The sequence below is a fragment of the Harmonia axyridis genome, chromosome 1 (assembly GCF_914767665.1).
Source record: "Harmonia axyridis chromosome 1, icHarAxyr1.1, whole genome shotgun sequence".
NCBI classification, from domain to species: domain Eukaryota; kingdom Metazoa; phylum Arthropoda; class Insecta; order Coleoptera; family Coccinellidae; genus Harmonia; species Harmonia axyridis.
Window position 1 is genome coordinate 59,121,002 of NC_059501.1, and position 13,515 is coordinate 59,134,516.

Below are 13,515 nucleotides of genomic sequence, written 5' to 3' on the forward strand. Positions count from 1 at the left end.
TTAGGAGAACCAAATATGTTTTGTGTGGGCTTCGTTAATGAAGCTTAGAAGTAGGAGTTCCTAACTATTGGACCAACCGATTATCATTGATATTTATTTATAATTTGAGCATTTAAATTCCTAATCCCCATTCAGTTTGAAGTCCTTTGAACCGTTGTTTCTTACGTGATTCACCTTGTATGTTGGTTTTCTTGAGAAGATTTCCTTGGCATTCATTTAATATGGCAGTGAATATGTTATTTCCATTATATTTGCAATAGTTAGATTTTTTGAAAAAGAATAGTAGAGTCTTCAATAACAGATTTTTCAGTTAAAGTTCATATTATAAGAAAAAAGATTTCTCACAGAATTTGAAAACATATTGATAAGTTATGAGATAGATCTGACGAACACTGATAATTAGGAACTGCGCATGAAACGATACTCTGAATATAAGATCGAAATTCCACAAAAGACATCGAAGGAGAATTAATGCCGGTATGTAAATCTGGACACAATAAAATAAACTCAACATACCTGATTCAAAGGAACATCATGTTCAACCATACATCGGAGACAGTAAATTAAGGCTGATAATGTTATAGCCTTTGGTGCATTGCAATTTCCCCAAACTTCCACTCCAGTACCCCTGAAAAATCATAACGGCTTTAGAGTTCAATATATCAGAAATATATAAATGAACAAACAATTGGACACACAAGTTGTGGCGTAATGAATTCTAGCAATGAACCTACAAGTGAATACTAACGAAGGACTATTTCCACCCAGGTCATCGATGAGGAAAAACTAGTGCTCTGCTCTATTGGATAGGGATATAGGGAGTTCCTTTTTAAGCATTTATCCTTCTAACCGACTCTGTCCATCTGTACTCACGATAAATCTCGGAAGGAAAGACTTTCAGATACCTTCTTGAGATTTTTGGGGAAGGTTTCGATTTCGAATGACGGGGTCAAATTTGATAATAGGATAAGGACTAGAAGATCCGTGAATATTACCGTTAGAAATTTTTTATTGTCTTTGCGTGTAAACAAAAAGCTTCATGCAAAATTTTCTGCAAATAGCGTAACTATAGAATCATAAAAAATTGGGGAGAATATCGAAAAACAAACATGCAATTCATTCATTCATTTGAGTGACAACATATCCGACAGGGTTGAATTTTTGCGTGTATACATATTTCTTGTCTAATACATGGAAAATCAGTTCCAATTTTTGTACGAAATTTCGTATCAATGGCGCAATATTCAAAGAAAAAAAAATTGAGAAAAACACTGACATGAAGTTGGGATGCAACCGAACATATTCTGCTAGATACCGATCTCCTCAGTTCTCTTGCATTAGTTACGCTATGACGCCCAATTCTACGTCTCCTGTTAACGCTGTGAATTTCCTGGTACAAGGATAACTAAAGTGCGGGGAATCCTTAGTATATCCGCAATTTGATGAATCGGCAGACTCTCATCATGTAAAGCTACTGTTCTTGCTCTATTGAACACTGACAATCTATTGCCAGGCATAGTTGCAAAAAATAAAACTTAATAATCACTCAAAGCTAAATCGATATGAACCACCTTTGGAACAATGTTATGTAAAATTAGAGGAAATTGTTTTTGCAAACATTTCTAAATAAATTAACCGACAACAATAGCTCATCTTTCTGTTATGAGATATAGGTATATTTGATTGGAATCAAGAATACTCAAACTTGAATCAGTTCTATGATCTCTAACCGTGCAATAGACGCCTAAATGAAAGACCACCGACTGACGTCTTCTCAAATTTCACAGTATTAGATTTTCATGAATTGAGATATTCCCAAGGATAAAAAAAACAAGGAACTTTTATGAATTCTGCACTAAGTGAGAATTTTAAAAACCAAGAAGTTTTAAAAATGTATCCCCTCCCCGATTCCGAAGGTTTATTGTTCGAACTAATTAACCTATAGGGTTCAAAAGTCGATAATGACTTTTTCACCTTTGTGCCTCTCGACCCCTGATGCCGTCCGTTATTTAGAGGAAACTCAGCTCTGAGAGACAACGAATTCGATAAAGGGCGTGCCTATCGTTAATCACCGTGAAAGATTAATTTACCCTTCGAGCTTTCACGTGTTTATGAATATTGAAATTTTTCCGAGGGTTTGTTCGGCCTATCCGTTGAATATCCACCATTCCACGGAATCCTTTCAGCGATTTTCAGATTGATTGATAAAAAAAATCTACAGAAAATTCATCAATATAGACGTAAGCGTAAAACGTAAAAAAATCCTTCTGATTCAATCTTCCGATAAAAGTTGGAGATGGATAAAATTTGAATTGAAGAAATCAATTCTACTTGTGTAATAGTTTATCAGTTACACTCTCATGTCTTCATCTTATTGACAACTTAATGTTCAATAGAGGGTTATCTATTTATTTTTTTATTATTTATTATTACACACCATTCACTAGTCTAAGCTTTTTACAGAATGGAAAAAAACCATTAACCATTAACCAGGAATACATTTTAGAATCTATTAACCACTTAGAACTCCTAACCAGAAAGCCAAGTGCCTCGAATCTAAAAGCTATACACGTTAAGTCAACCTCAAAACAAATACAATACCCACATCTTTCTAATAATAATAATAATAATAATAATAATAATAATAGAAAGCATGTGACCCCCAATATTATATTGAAATACAATTATTGTCATCCTTCACCCATATGAAATCCAGCAATATTAATTTGTGCTGTCTTTAGCCATCATTTTACCCTAGGGCCAAGGCAATAGAATCGCATAAGACAATATTTCGAAAATCCTAAATTTGATAGTTTTTTCCGATTTATAAGTTCTATTTCTATGTTTGAAATATCATTTTTATTTGATGATATAAATTATCAATGAAAAAATTCAAAAAAATAAATCATTAATTTTTTTTCATTCAATATTAATGAAGTTTTTCATCGCAATAATTGTCGTCAAGCAAGCACTCAAGTTCTTTCAAAATATAATTTCAAAGGAGAGTAACCAGTGTTTCTGGATATCATTTTTCGTTCATACCAACTCTACTCTGCTGACGTCTAACGTAGTTTCAATGCTGAGTAGGTACATCGGCCGTCTCTCGAGGCGCAGGCTAGGAAGCCTATTCCGGAGGTCTTTTGTGAAAAGAGGAGGGGGTTTTAGGGTTTACACAAATCCAGCGGCAACTTAACATCATCCTGACCCGCCGCTGGAGATGGCATTAGCTTTCCCCCTACCTCAGGGCAAAAAAAAAAGGTATATCAGCCGTATCATATTATTTCCTTGTTTGCTCTTTTCCTTTTTCAGAATATAACTCCAAAATCTCCATAGAAAACAATTCTTAATCATATAATTACATAACTTACGTAAAATCGCAGATGGCAGTTCCTTCCTTGGGGTCCAAACTGACAGTCAATTTTATGGCTGTACCATCATCCATTCTATCTTCAGCAGTCAACACGGTGGATCCAGTCCGTTTCAATGCATCTGCTGCCACTTGCTTGAGCATTGATCGTACTGCTACTTCTGCGTTGGTTTGGATATGGTCCATGTAAGCCTGCACGACTACGAGTCCATATTGATCGATCAGTTCATTCACCAACAAGATACCTTAAATCAAAAAACTTCGTGTAATCTACCAGTGAACGGAATGTCACAACTAGGTAACCCAATATCTATCTATCTATCTATCTAAACATAACCAATAGTTCCTAGATAGTGAACAAAAATACCCTAAATACCCTTCAACATCAGCCTTTGCCATCTTGTTTCATAATATATCCATAAAAGAAGTTTATTTTGAAGCAATATTAAAATTCGAATTTGATTTCATCTTTGTGATTTTTGAAATTATACCAGCAGATATCAAAATCACGACTTTAATATGCCAAAATCTTTAATATTTGATAAATCTTTATAAACCTCCTTTTCTGCTAATTTCGAATTGCCAGAATATTAGAATCAAACTTGAAAATTTACAAACTTATAACTTGTATATTCATCAGTTTCCTATAGTAATTTGAAATAATCATTTATTTATATAACCGAAAGATCAAATTGAATTTTCTTAAATTATTATTTCTGATGTAAATAATGATTTGAATACTTATTCCACAGAAGAGTAAGACAAAAGATCTATGTAAATGTATACCAGAGAAACAGTTTCTTTTGAGTAAGCCTAGGAGTTCAAAGATGCGAGTTTGTGGAATAATTATTTAATTTTAAGATTTTTAAGTATGTAGATTCACTAAGTTTGTTGTACTAGACTAGAGAATTTTTCCCAATTTTATTATTTACGAGTTAAGTGGAGTAGCTTTAGCTAGACCTCGCCCCTATATTATGTATTATTTTCATGCAAATAAAGGCACTATTATTATAACTCTCTATGCTTCTGAGAGGCCTCATATATTGGAAATTGAAAACAGAAGCTTATAATTTCGGAAGCACTGAATGAAATATGTTTGTTTCCCGAAAGATCTCTTTCAGAGAAAAAAGCAAAAAAAAAGTTATAAATCATTAATATGTTTTACTCAAGTTTTCAATTCTTTCTGTCCAATCTAATGAATAGGGTTTTGTTTGGAATATAACAAGGATTCGGATATATCCTAGTTCGAGGAAAAATCGATATATACATATATTAGAGATTTCACAAGCGTTCACTTTGTTCATTATCATGATAATAATCATTTCAGTTCATTCCTAATTCCGCTATAGATATCAAACTGAAATCTACAGGTCAATAATTATCGTAATACTTCAATTAATAATCCTACCTTTTTGATTGGCTGCTACTTGTGCTCTCAAATCGGATATATTTTCACTTAAATTTCTTCCACCAGCAAAAGTTAATTGTTGCTTCAGCTCGGTTTCCATGAATTTACCATCATCTACCAGTAGGAACGATTTGAATGCAGCTCCTTCCTCAGACAAAGTCTTGGAGTGAGGAGGCATTGATCCTGGGGTGATACCACCAATGTCTGCATGGTGTCCTCTAGAGGCTACGAAGAATACAGGCTTTTTACTGCCCCTATAAAAAAAAAATTCGAACATTCAATAGTTTTTTTTCCTTATACTAACTATTTCATTTAAAATATGCAAATATACAGGGTTATCCAAATTTTAGTGCCATAACTAGATAAGCATCGGATAGAACAACTCTTTTCATGAAAAAAATTTCTATTATATACTAACAAGCTTCATTTTCGAGATACAGGGTGTTTGAAAAAAATTCAGTTTTTACTTATATCTCTAGTATTATTACATTCATTGTTTTAATTTTTAGGTATTGAAGTCTTTATAATGTAATGTTTCGAATTAGGTAAGTGTCTCCTGCCAAACTCATTCAGTGGCGTAGATATGCATTTATCCTTTTCTTATCGAAAATTCAAACCACTTTTGTTCGAAAAAATTGTTTCGTTTCTAAAATAAACAGAGCTTCATTAACAAAAAAGGTCCTCTGAATTATTTCCATAGAATATACCATATCCCAGATAATAGAGTACAAAAATTAATTTTTCAGATTTTCCCATTAATGATGAATGAAAGTACAAAAATTGACGTATTGTATTATAATGCTTTCAGATTTTCAGGATTTAATCGAATTCTCTATTATTTGTTATTGAATCATTATCATTATTTTCAATTTTTATAATAGACTGATAAGCAAATCGCTAGAATATGAGTATGAGAGTGTGTGTATCATTCACATCCAAAAATATAGCAGGTGGTTCATAATGTTACGTTTTTCGGTTAATTAAATCGATTATTCTTCTGGCTAACACTAATTTATTTCAGGTACACAACTATAAATAACTATTTACACATGATTTATTTCAACTGTTACACTCATTTATTTTCACTACTACATTAATTTATTTCTACAACTTATATCTAATTGAGTGTACGGCACTGACCGCCGTTTCCGTCGCACTGCCCTGCTCTGCGGCTTCGATTGATCATATACCGCTGGCATCTCTCTCTAGAAGCGTCTTGATCTTTCTATCGAGCTCTCGGTGCGTCCTGTACCTTCTAGAAAGAGGCAGTGGCGTAGGGCTTGCGAATTCGTTACAGTAAGTTATAACTCAACAAAGAAATTGACAAAATCGATGAAACACCCTATATTTCAATCAAAGAAAGTATAAGACTTAACAAATATGATATCAAAACCATCTCGGTGCCTTGTCTACTCCACAGTAGACAATTCTCTGGTTTCCAATAGAACACCCTGTATATACCTATATCCCCGAGATTTTGATTGGCGCATGATTGAGCTAGCACTCAAAAGCTCCTGACTTTTTCTTAATTTTTCACTTTCAGTTATTTTTAAGTACCACCTATTCATTTTAGTCTTTATTTTATATTTTAGTTTTGATTTGATGTAATCTATGTAATCTGATGATGCAAATTAAAATTTTCGAAAGGTTGGCCTTCATTAAAATGAAAATCTTCAATTTATTTCCCTTATCCCATAAAATTTTCGTTTTGAATTATTTTTCTCAAACAAATAAATAAACAGAAAGAACCCTTATTACTCACTGATAGAATACTGGGGTAATGACGGTGAAATCTGGTAGATGAGAGCCTCCAGCTGCCGGATGATTAGTCAAGATAACATCATTTTCCTTGAATTCCTTCCTGTTGGATAATTGGTACTGTACAGCTTCCTGCATAGAGCCCAAGTGAACGGGAATGTGTGGCGCATTTGAAACCAAACCACCATCTGGACCAAAAAGTGCGCAAGAAAAGTCTAGTCGTTCTTTGATATTGGTAGATATCGAAGTCCTTTGGAGTATCCTGGAATGAAATAATACAATCGATATTACTAACAAATGTAAGTGAATTATTCCTTAATAAATAATATTCTATTATAATAAAGTGTCTCTCGTAATTGAGTTGAAAATGGTTTATCAATTATACATCTCTCTAGTTCCTGTTTCAATGCAAATCAATATTAATAATAAAGTATTCGAGTTGCGCTTTTCATTTTCCTACACCTAGTGCCACACCTCAATAAATCATTTTTTGCTTTTTGCATGAACGTAGAAAAAATTTTGTATGCAACTCGTGCAAAAATTGTTTATTGCACTCGACGTGTTGTCCAATTTCACGTCGAGTGCAATAAACATTCACTTTTTGCACTTGTTGCATAAATAACTATTATATTGCTTCATCTTATATTTGAACGAACCATAGTACCATATGTGAACCTTCAGCGCTGTCAAGTTAAAATTGAAAATATATCAATTCTACAGTTGAAAACAATGGAAAATTCCCTTCAATATCTTGGTAATATATATTGAGTATTCATATTCCAAATACAAATACCGAACTGCTTGGAACAACTTAAAATTAAGTTAACAGCGCATCATCCACAGCACGTCTCCTAATCACATATACATACAATCTACAATTGGAGTCGGTATACTAAGATGATAAAAGGCCCATCATCAGTTCAATCCGCTATCACACTTGTTGCTATCTGGCTTGCCGGCAAAAATTTGAATCATAAATTTATTGCATATGTTCCTCCGAAACGATAAAACAACTAAAAACTATCAACAAAGCTACGAAACAGCGTACGAAGGCTAATTTAGAATAAGTGAATAATGATCGTTACGATTTGCCCACCTGAAAATGCAAGCAGTCAGAGGCAGATGCGTCGAATAGCGTCAGAAGTTTTCATCCAGAATTGAAGAGGGATAGTCGGAATGGTTTGTTGTCCTTACCGCAACTGATTGAAGTGTTTTCAACGCACGTAGCGCCATGTCGAACACATTAAAAGCAGAACGACTAATTGGCATACATGCCTCCAATAAGCATTCGATAAATTTGAGCCGCAGATATTCGCGAGCTCCAAAACGAAATTCTTGGATATGGGGAAAAACGAAAACTGGTTTAACTTCGAATTGAGTAAGCTCGCTCGATAGGAATTCATTGTAAACTGATTGATGTACAGAGCACATGTGGGTATGCTAAATTCTATTCATTATGAATTGGACAAAACACATTTTGTTCTATTTTATTTGATAATGAATTTCCATCAAGTAAGGACCGAATGCATTAAACATTTTGCTATATTGTGATGTCTTTCGAACTCATTTATGGTCAGTTATTTGAAATCATCTAAAGAATGAGTAGTCCAGTATATAAATACAAAAAAGGTGGGTCTGCTGGAAAAAATTTTGAAAATGCTTGAAAATTTGTTTTTTCTAAGATTATCGAGTATAACAATCGGATGATGCGGATGAAGCATTATTTGATTCGAATGCGATCAGGTCCCACACTAGATAATTTGATATAAAAAATTAAGGATATTATAAAATAATGAAATATGGTATGAAATAATGAAGTGGAAGTGATGGAATGGAATTGTTTTTTTATATTTTGCATTTCATTCTGAGGAATCAACATTCTGATTAGAGAATTGAAAATAAAATAATCCAGAACCCCAAGTGGCAATAAAATTCGGAAACGTAAAGTACACGCCGACAAACCTGATGAGTGCATGTGTTTTTTTAGCGTCAATAACACTCGTAAACAGCACTATGAGGAGATCACATCAGGATATTTATGAGTATAATGTATAATGCGGCAACCTTGATCTCATTCGGTCTTTTGAATTTCTACACATGTAATTTTTGTTGATCAAGCTTGAAATGCCGCCCTTGAATTTTGCCGCCCTAGGCGACCGCCTACCCTGCCTACCCCCTAGCGATGGCCCTGCCTGTATGACGATTTTTTTTCATGATAATAGCACCAATAATAAAGAAGTTATGAGGAATTTTCATTGCACGCCATTTTACAATTTTCTCCTATATCGTGAAGAATTAATTTATGAGGTTGTGGTTTTCACCAAATTATTCCTCTCAAAAATCGAGCCTGAAAATGTGCCATCATTTTTTTTTAGCGTAAATGGTTTCTGAGATCCTCTCACCTGACAACGAATTTAGGACACCCGATACAAGTAACGGAAGAATTCGTCCAGGCCGGTCAGTAACGTGTCTGTAATAGTCGATAATGCTTCAAATGATGTTCAGATAGGTACAAACTTTTCCAATTTAGATTTCACAGACAACTTTCCATGACGAACCAAGGAACTGGTGGTGTCACATCCGGTATACACACCAGCCTTCGCTCTTCTTGTTTGTAGCTAATGGAATAGAAAGGTCATTGCAGACATCATTATAGGTGCTATGAAAGATAGAGCTCAAGTTGATTCAGTTTACACCGATTTCGCAAAAGCCTTCGATTCGGTTGCCCATTGGTTACTGTTAGAAAAGTTGAAAAACCTTGGGATTCGCGAACCATTTCTGAGTTGGTTGTCTGCAGACTGAAAGTACGGGTTTATGATGCCTTATCCAGGGAGTTCTTGGCTGAATCCGGTGTTCCTCAGGGCTCCTCTTTGTCACCATTGCTCTTCTTATGTTTCATTAACGACATAGGTAGCTTTATAAGGTTTTGCTTTTTCCTTCTTTTCGCTGACGACTTAAAGTTATTCCGCAGTATAAAAAGTATACATGATTGTAATCTACTTCAAGAAGATTTGAATGCTCTGACGAAATGGTGCCGTTTCAATGAGATTGAGCTCAACATCGATAAATGTAAAATCATGAGATTTCACAGATCACGAGAAAATATAGAATTTAATTACCGGATAGACGATAAAGTACTGGAGAGTGTTACTGTTATGAGGGATCTTGGGGTAATTCTAGACGAAAGATTTGACTTCATTGAGCAGGTTCAATCTATAACAGGAAAAGCATTGAGAATGTTAGGTTTTATAAAAAGAAGTATGACTTGCTTTAAAGATATTCAGGCAATTAAATTAGTTTATATAGCTCATGTAAGAAGATCAATATTAGAATATGCTACTGTCGTATGGTCACCATTGTATGATATTCATATAAACAGTTTAGAACGAGTGCAAAAAAAATTCCTAAAGTGGATTGCCTTCAAACTTCATATTCCAATCTCGGATATTAATTATGATGAACTTGCTCTTATGTGCTTGAGAGAATTGGCCTTAATGCCAATACAGTCTCCCTTAGGAAGAAGGAACAATTTTTTATTAATTTTTGTCCAACTAACTACAGTTTCCACAATCCTATTGATAGAGCCTTAAGAGAGGCTAATAGCAGAGATATTGACTTGTGGGCAATGTCTATTTTTGACATGAAGAAATATCTCAAATGTTCTAAAAAATTTTATATTCTACTCTTAGTTTCTTTTTTGTTTTATTATTACTATTATGTTATATTTTTCGATATTGTTTATATCTAGGTATAGTTATTTTCTGGTACATCTGTAAAATGGTTTGTTCCGTTTGATTAAATAAATAAATAAATTGTTTTCTTTCTGGAATAGCTGCTTGTATAAGCTGCAAGCTATCTAACAATATCCCGGCTTTGACCAATTGTGCTCAAGTCGATAAACGAAAGAGCGTGAATGGCGAATTTCTCTCGACATTTGCCAATTCAAAACACGTTGCATGTGCAACCAGGTACACAGCCCCAATGCTTTTCAATCTGAAAATGTTACGATGCAACACGATGGCATAACAGTTGCGCGCTATTTCGTCGTGGGACCGAAGTTTACGAGCAAGTGTCAACGCCAAGCCACCGGCAGTAAAATGTTAGGACAGGGTCACACGCTCGTTTAAAGTTACGGACATTATTTATCGTGCGTTCTAACACTCAAAATCCGATAGCAAAATTAAAATATCAGTTATCCACAATACGAGCCGTTTTCAACGTACGTTTAGAGCACGTCTGTTGCAGCAAGCTCTCGCAGCTCTTGTGCAAGTTTGTGGTAATGGTTCTATTCTGAGTAGGTTTTGTTATTGCGTTCAATTGCTATTTCATTAACAGTCCCATTAATTGTTTACTCAACAACGTCTGGTTGAACGGAATACCAAAACATGAAGATATCTTCTCCGTTCCGAGACTCGAACTAGCGAATTTTTTTTCAAATTATCGACTCAGATATGTATACAACTTCAAAATTAAATAAAATACAAAAAAACTGATGACCACGATGGTGGCTTCATTTGAAAGATTATGCTGTGCCATTACTGAGAAAACTTCGGGCAAAGGCTGCCACGACTGGGTCGAATGAAACACATTCTTGTTGTATTGATATACAGGGTGTAACATGAGTGACTGTCCATAACCTAGTGGGGAATGTAGATCATTCAGGCCTTTCAGAAAAGTAACTTGTTTTGTATCCGACTGTTAGTTTCGGAGATACAGGGTGATTCATGCAAATTGGCCTAAATTTCTGGTCTTCATAACTTGGGAATCAGCAATCCCATTTTCTTCGAATTTTGTGGGTTTGTTCACTTCATACAACCCTTCAAAACGTTTCATGTAATTCTAATATTTACAGCTTTGGCGAACGGAGACATCTGTGCTCCTACGTAGGTAAGGAAATATTGTAATATTAATTTGAAGTGAATTCAAAGTTAGTGAATTTTCATTTTTCAAGTAGAATACACAAGCAGACGGCAGCTTTTGGCCGGTGCAAGTGACTCATCGAATAAATAAAAGAGTCCAATATCGATATTTCAGGACGCCAATTGGTTTATATGAAAAAAAAAAGGTTCTCTTATCACTAACCATAAAGTAACAGGGATGTGAAAGATTTTCAAATGTATTGTTCATAAAACACTAAGACTTTCCACAAAAAATCACCTGAGTCGTTGAACAGGAGCTCTCCTAGAATGAAATCTACAGATTTCAGGAAAATGCTTCTCTTTGGAGGCTCTATTAAAAAGTATAGCTGATGAAATTCGACTCATCAAAACGGAACTACGTAGATAATAATTAAATAATAATAAACTGCTAATTTCCACAAAATTTTGTGGAAATTTATTTAACATGAATTTCCATCAAGTGAAGACCGAATCAATTAAATATTAGATAATAATTGATGTTGTCCAGAACGGCAGGCATATTCGAATAAAAAATTTTGTGCAACCAAATCAAAACGAAAAAATCCCTGAAAAAACATATTCAGCCAACTTTTGTTCAACAAAAAGGCCTTCAAAAAATTTGATTTTACGATAAACTCACCTTCTAGAGAAGGTTTTCAAATTCTTAAATGTAGAAATTGTGATTCTCTGATGTCGACAATTGATCTCAATATCGAGAAATATTTTCTTATTACTGCAAATCCTTCAAAAAAAGTTTTTCGTTCAACTATCCAATATCGGAATGAATATACCTTCCAGAAAATAAACGTGGAAATGAAATCGCGAGCCATCTGGTCAACATCAAGAAAAATTAACATTGAGATAACGTGATCTTCTCTAATATCCAACATGATAATTTCATAATTTTAACATAGTTGGTGCTAAAAACCATATAACATCTTCATCCTCAGAATAATCAAATGCAACAATATCCCAAAATTAAAAAGTTATTTCAGTCATAGTCCAAAGGTCTGAAATCTCCTCTAGTTCATGCGTATCATTCAAGAGGATAAAAGAAATCAAATTCCTTAAACCAACTCTTCGAAAATGTACTTTTGTTTATTTGTGGTTAGTAGACCTGTTCCCAAAGAAAAGTCCTGTCTCTCGAATGACAGGCATAAATCACACATTCTCTCTCATTGAAGGAGAAAGAATTAATAAACATCCTAACAAGAAAATACCATGCCTTGATCAGTCAAAAACCGGTCTTCCATTGATCGCAAGAGGTGATCGATTATTACATATGCACAATTCACTTAGTACGTTTGCCATTTAACCACTTATACAGTGATACATTGATACAAATGATGAGTCAACCATTAAATTAACTGGCTTTAGAAACTACGTTTCTATTTTAAAAGCTCAATCACTAAAAGAGCAAACATTAAAAAATATTTCAATTGTATGCATACTAACCTTCCCATTTGTTCAGCTATGCTCATAAACCTATGACTGAAAATACTAAGTTGTATAGAATCCATTTCGGTTCCTATTCGTTGTAATTCTCCAACTCCTATAGTAATCTTTATGTCGCCTCTTGATGTAATCACCGCAGTACAGTCTGGTTCGATTAAAATGGTACTGAGCTGGTCCATGATGATGGCAGGACCTTGGATTTTATCTCCGGCTAACAGATCGCGAAGCTGATAGACCTTGGTCTCCAGATATTTGGTTTCGAAGAAGACTTTCGCTGATCTTTCAGATTTTGGCTGGCCAGTGGTTTTTTCTATAGGCTTATCTTCGGAAACGAAACTCCTTCCGACTCCTTGAAAGACAATAGTTCTAGTAAGATATCTTAAAACATAATACATGTCACAACATTCCGAACTAGAAATAAATGTGAAACTATGACTATCATGAGGTATTCTTCACAATATCACATCAAATGTCCAAATCCTTGAAAAAATCCTGACAATATTGGATCACATTGGCATATCCAGACATAAGCCTTGGGGGGGATAAAGAAAAATTGGTTATTTGTTCCCAATATTCTTTGAATTTACGGACACTTCTTGGGCTTGATTTTAACCTCTTGAAGTGTCAAC

At 34.3% G+C, this 13,515-nt stretch overlaps 1 protein-coding gene across 1 annotated transcript in view; it reads right to left on the reverse strand.

Moving 5' to 3' along the window:
* The window catches only part of LOC123681876 (5-oxoprolinase), a 106,485-nt gene that overhangs the window by 75,597 nt on the left and 17,373 nt on the right, over nucleotides 1–13,515 (reverse strand). The window contains exons 10-14 of the mRNA XM_045620215.1: nucleotides 12,887–13,235; nucleotides 6,538–6,795; nucleotides 4,776–5,029; nucleotides 3,369–3,612; nucleotides 517–628 (exon numbers count right to left, since the gene is read on the reverse strand). Coding sequence (XP_045476171.1) covers nucleotides 517–628; nucleotides 3,369–3,612; nucleotides 4,776–5,029; nucleotides 6,538–6,795; nucleotides 12,887–13,235 — 1,217 coding nt within the window. The remainder of the gene's footprint in view (nucleotides 1–516; nucleotides 629–3,368; nucleotides 3,613–4,775; nucleotides 5,030–6,537; nucleotides 6,796–12,886; nucleotides 13,236–13,515) is intronic.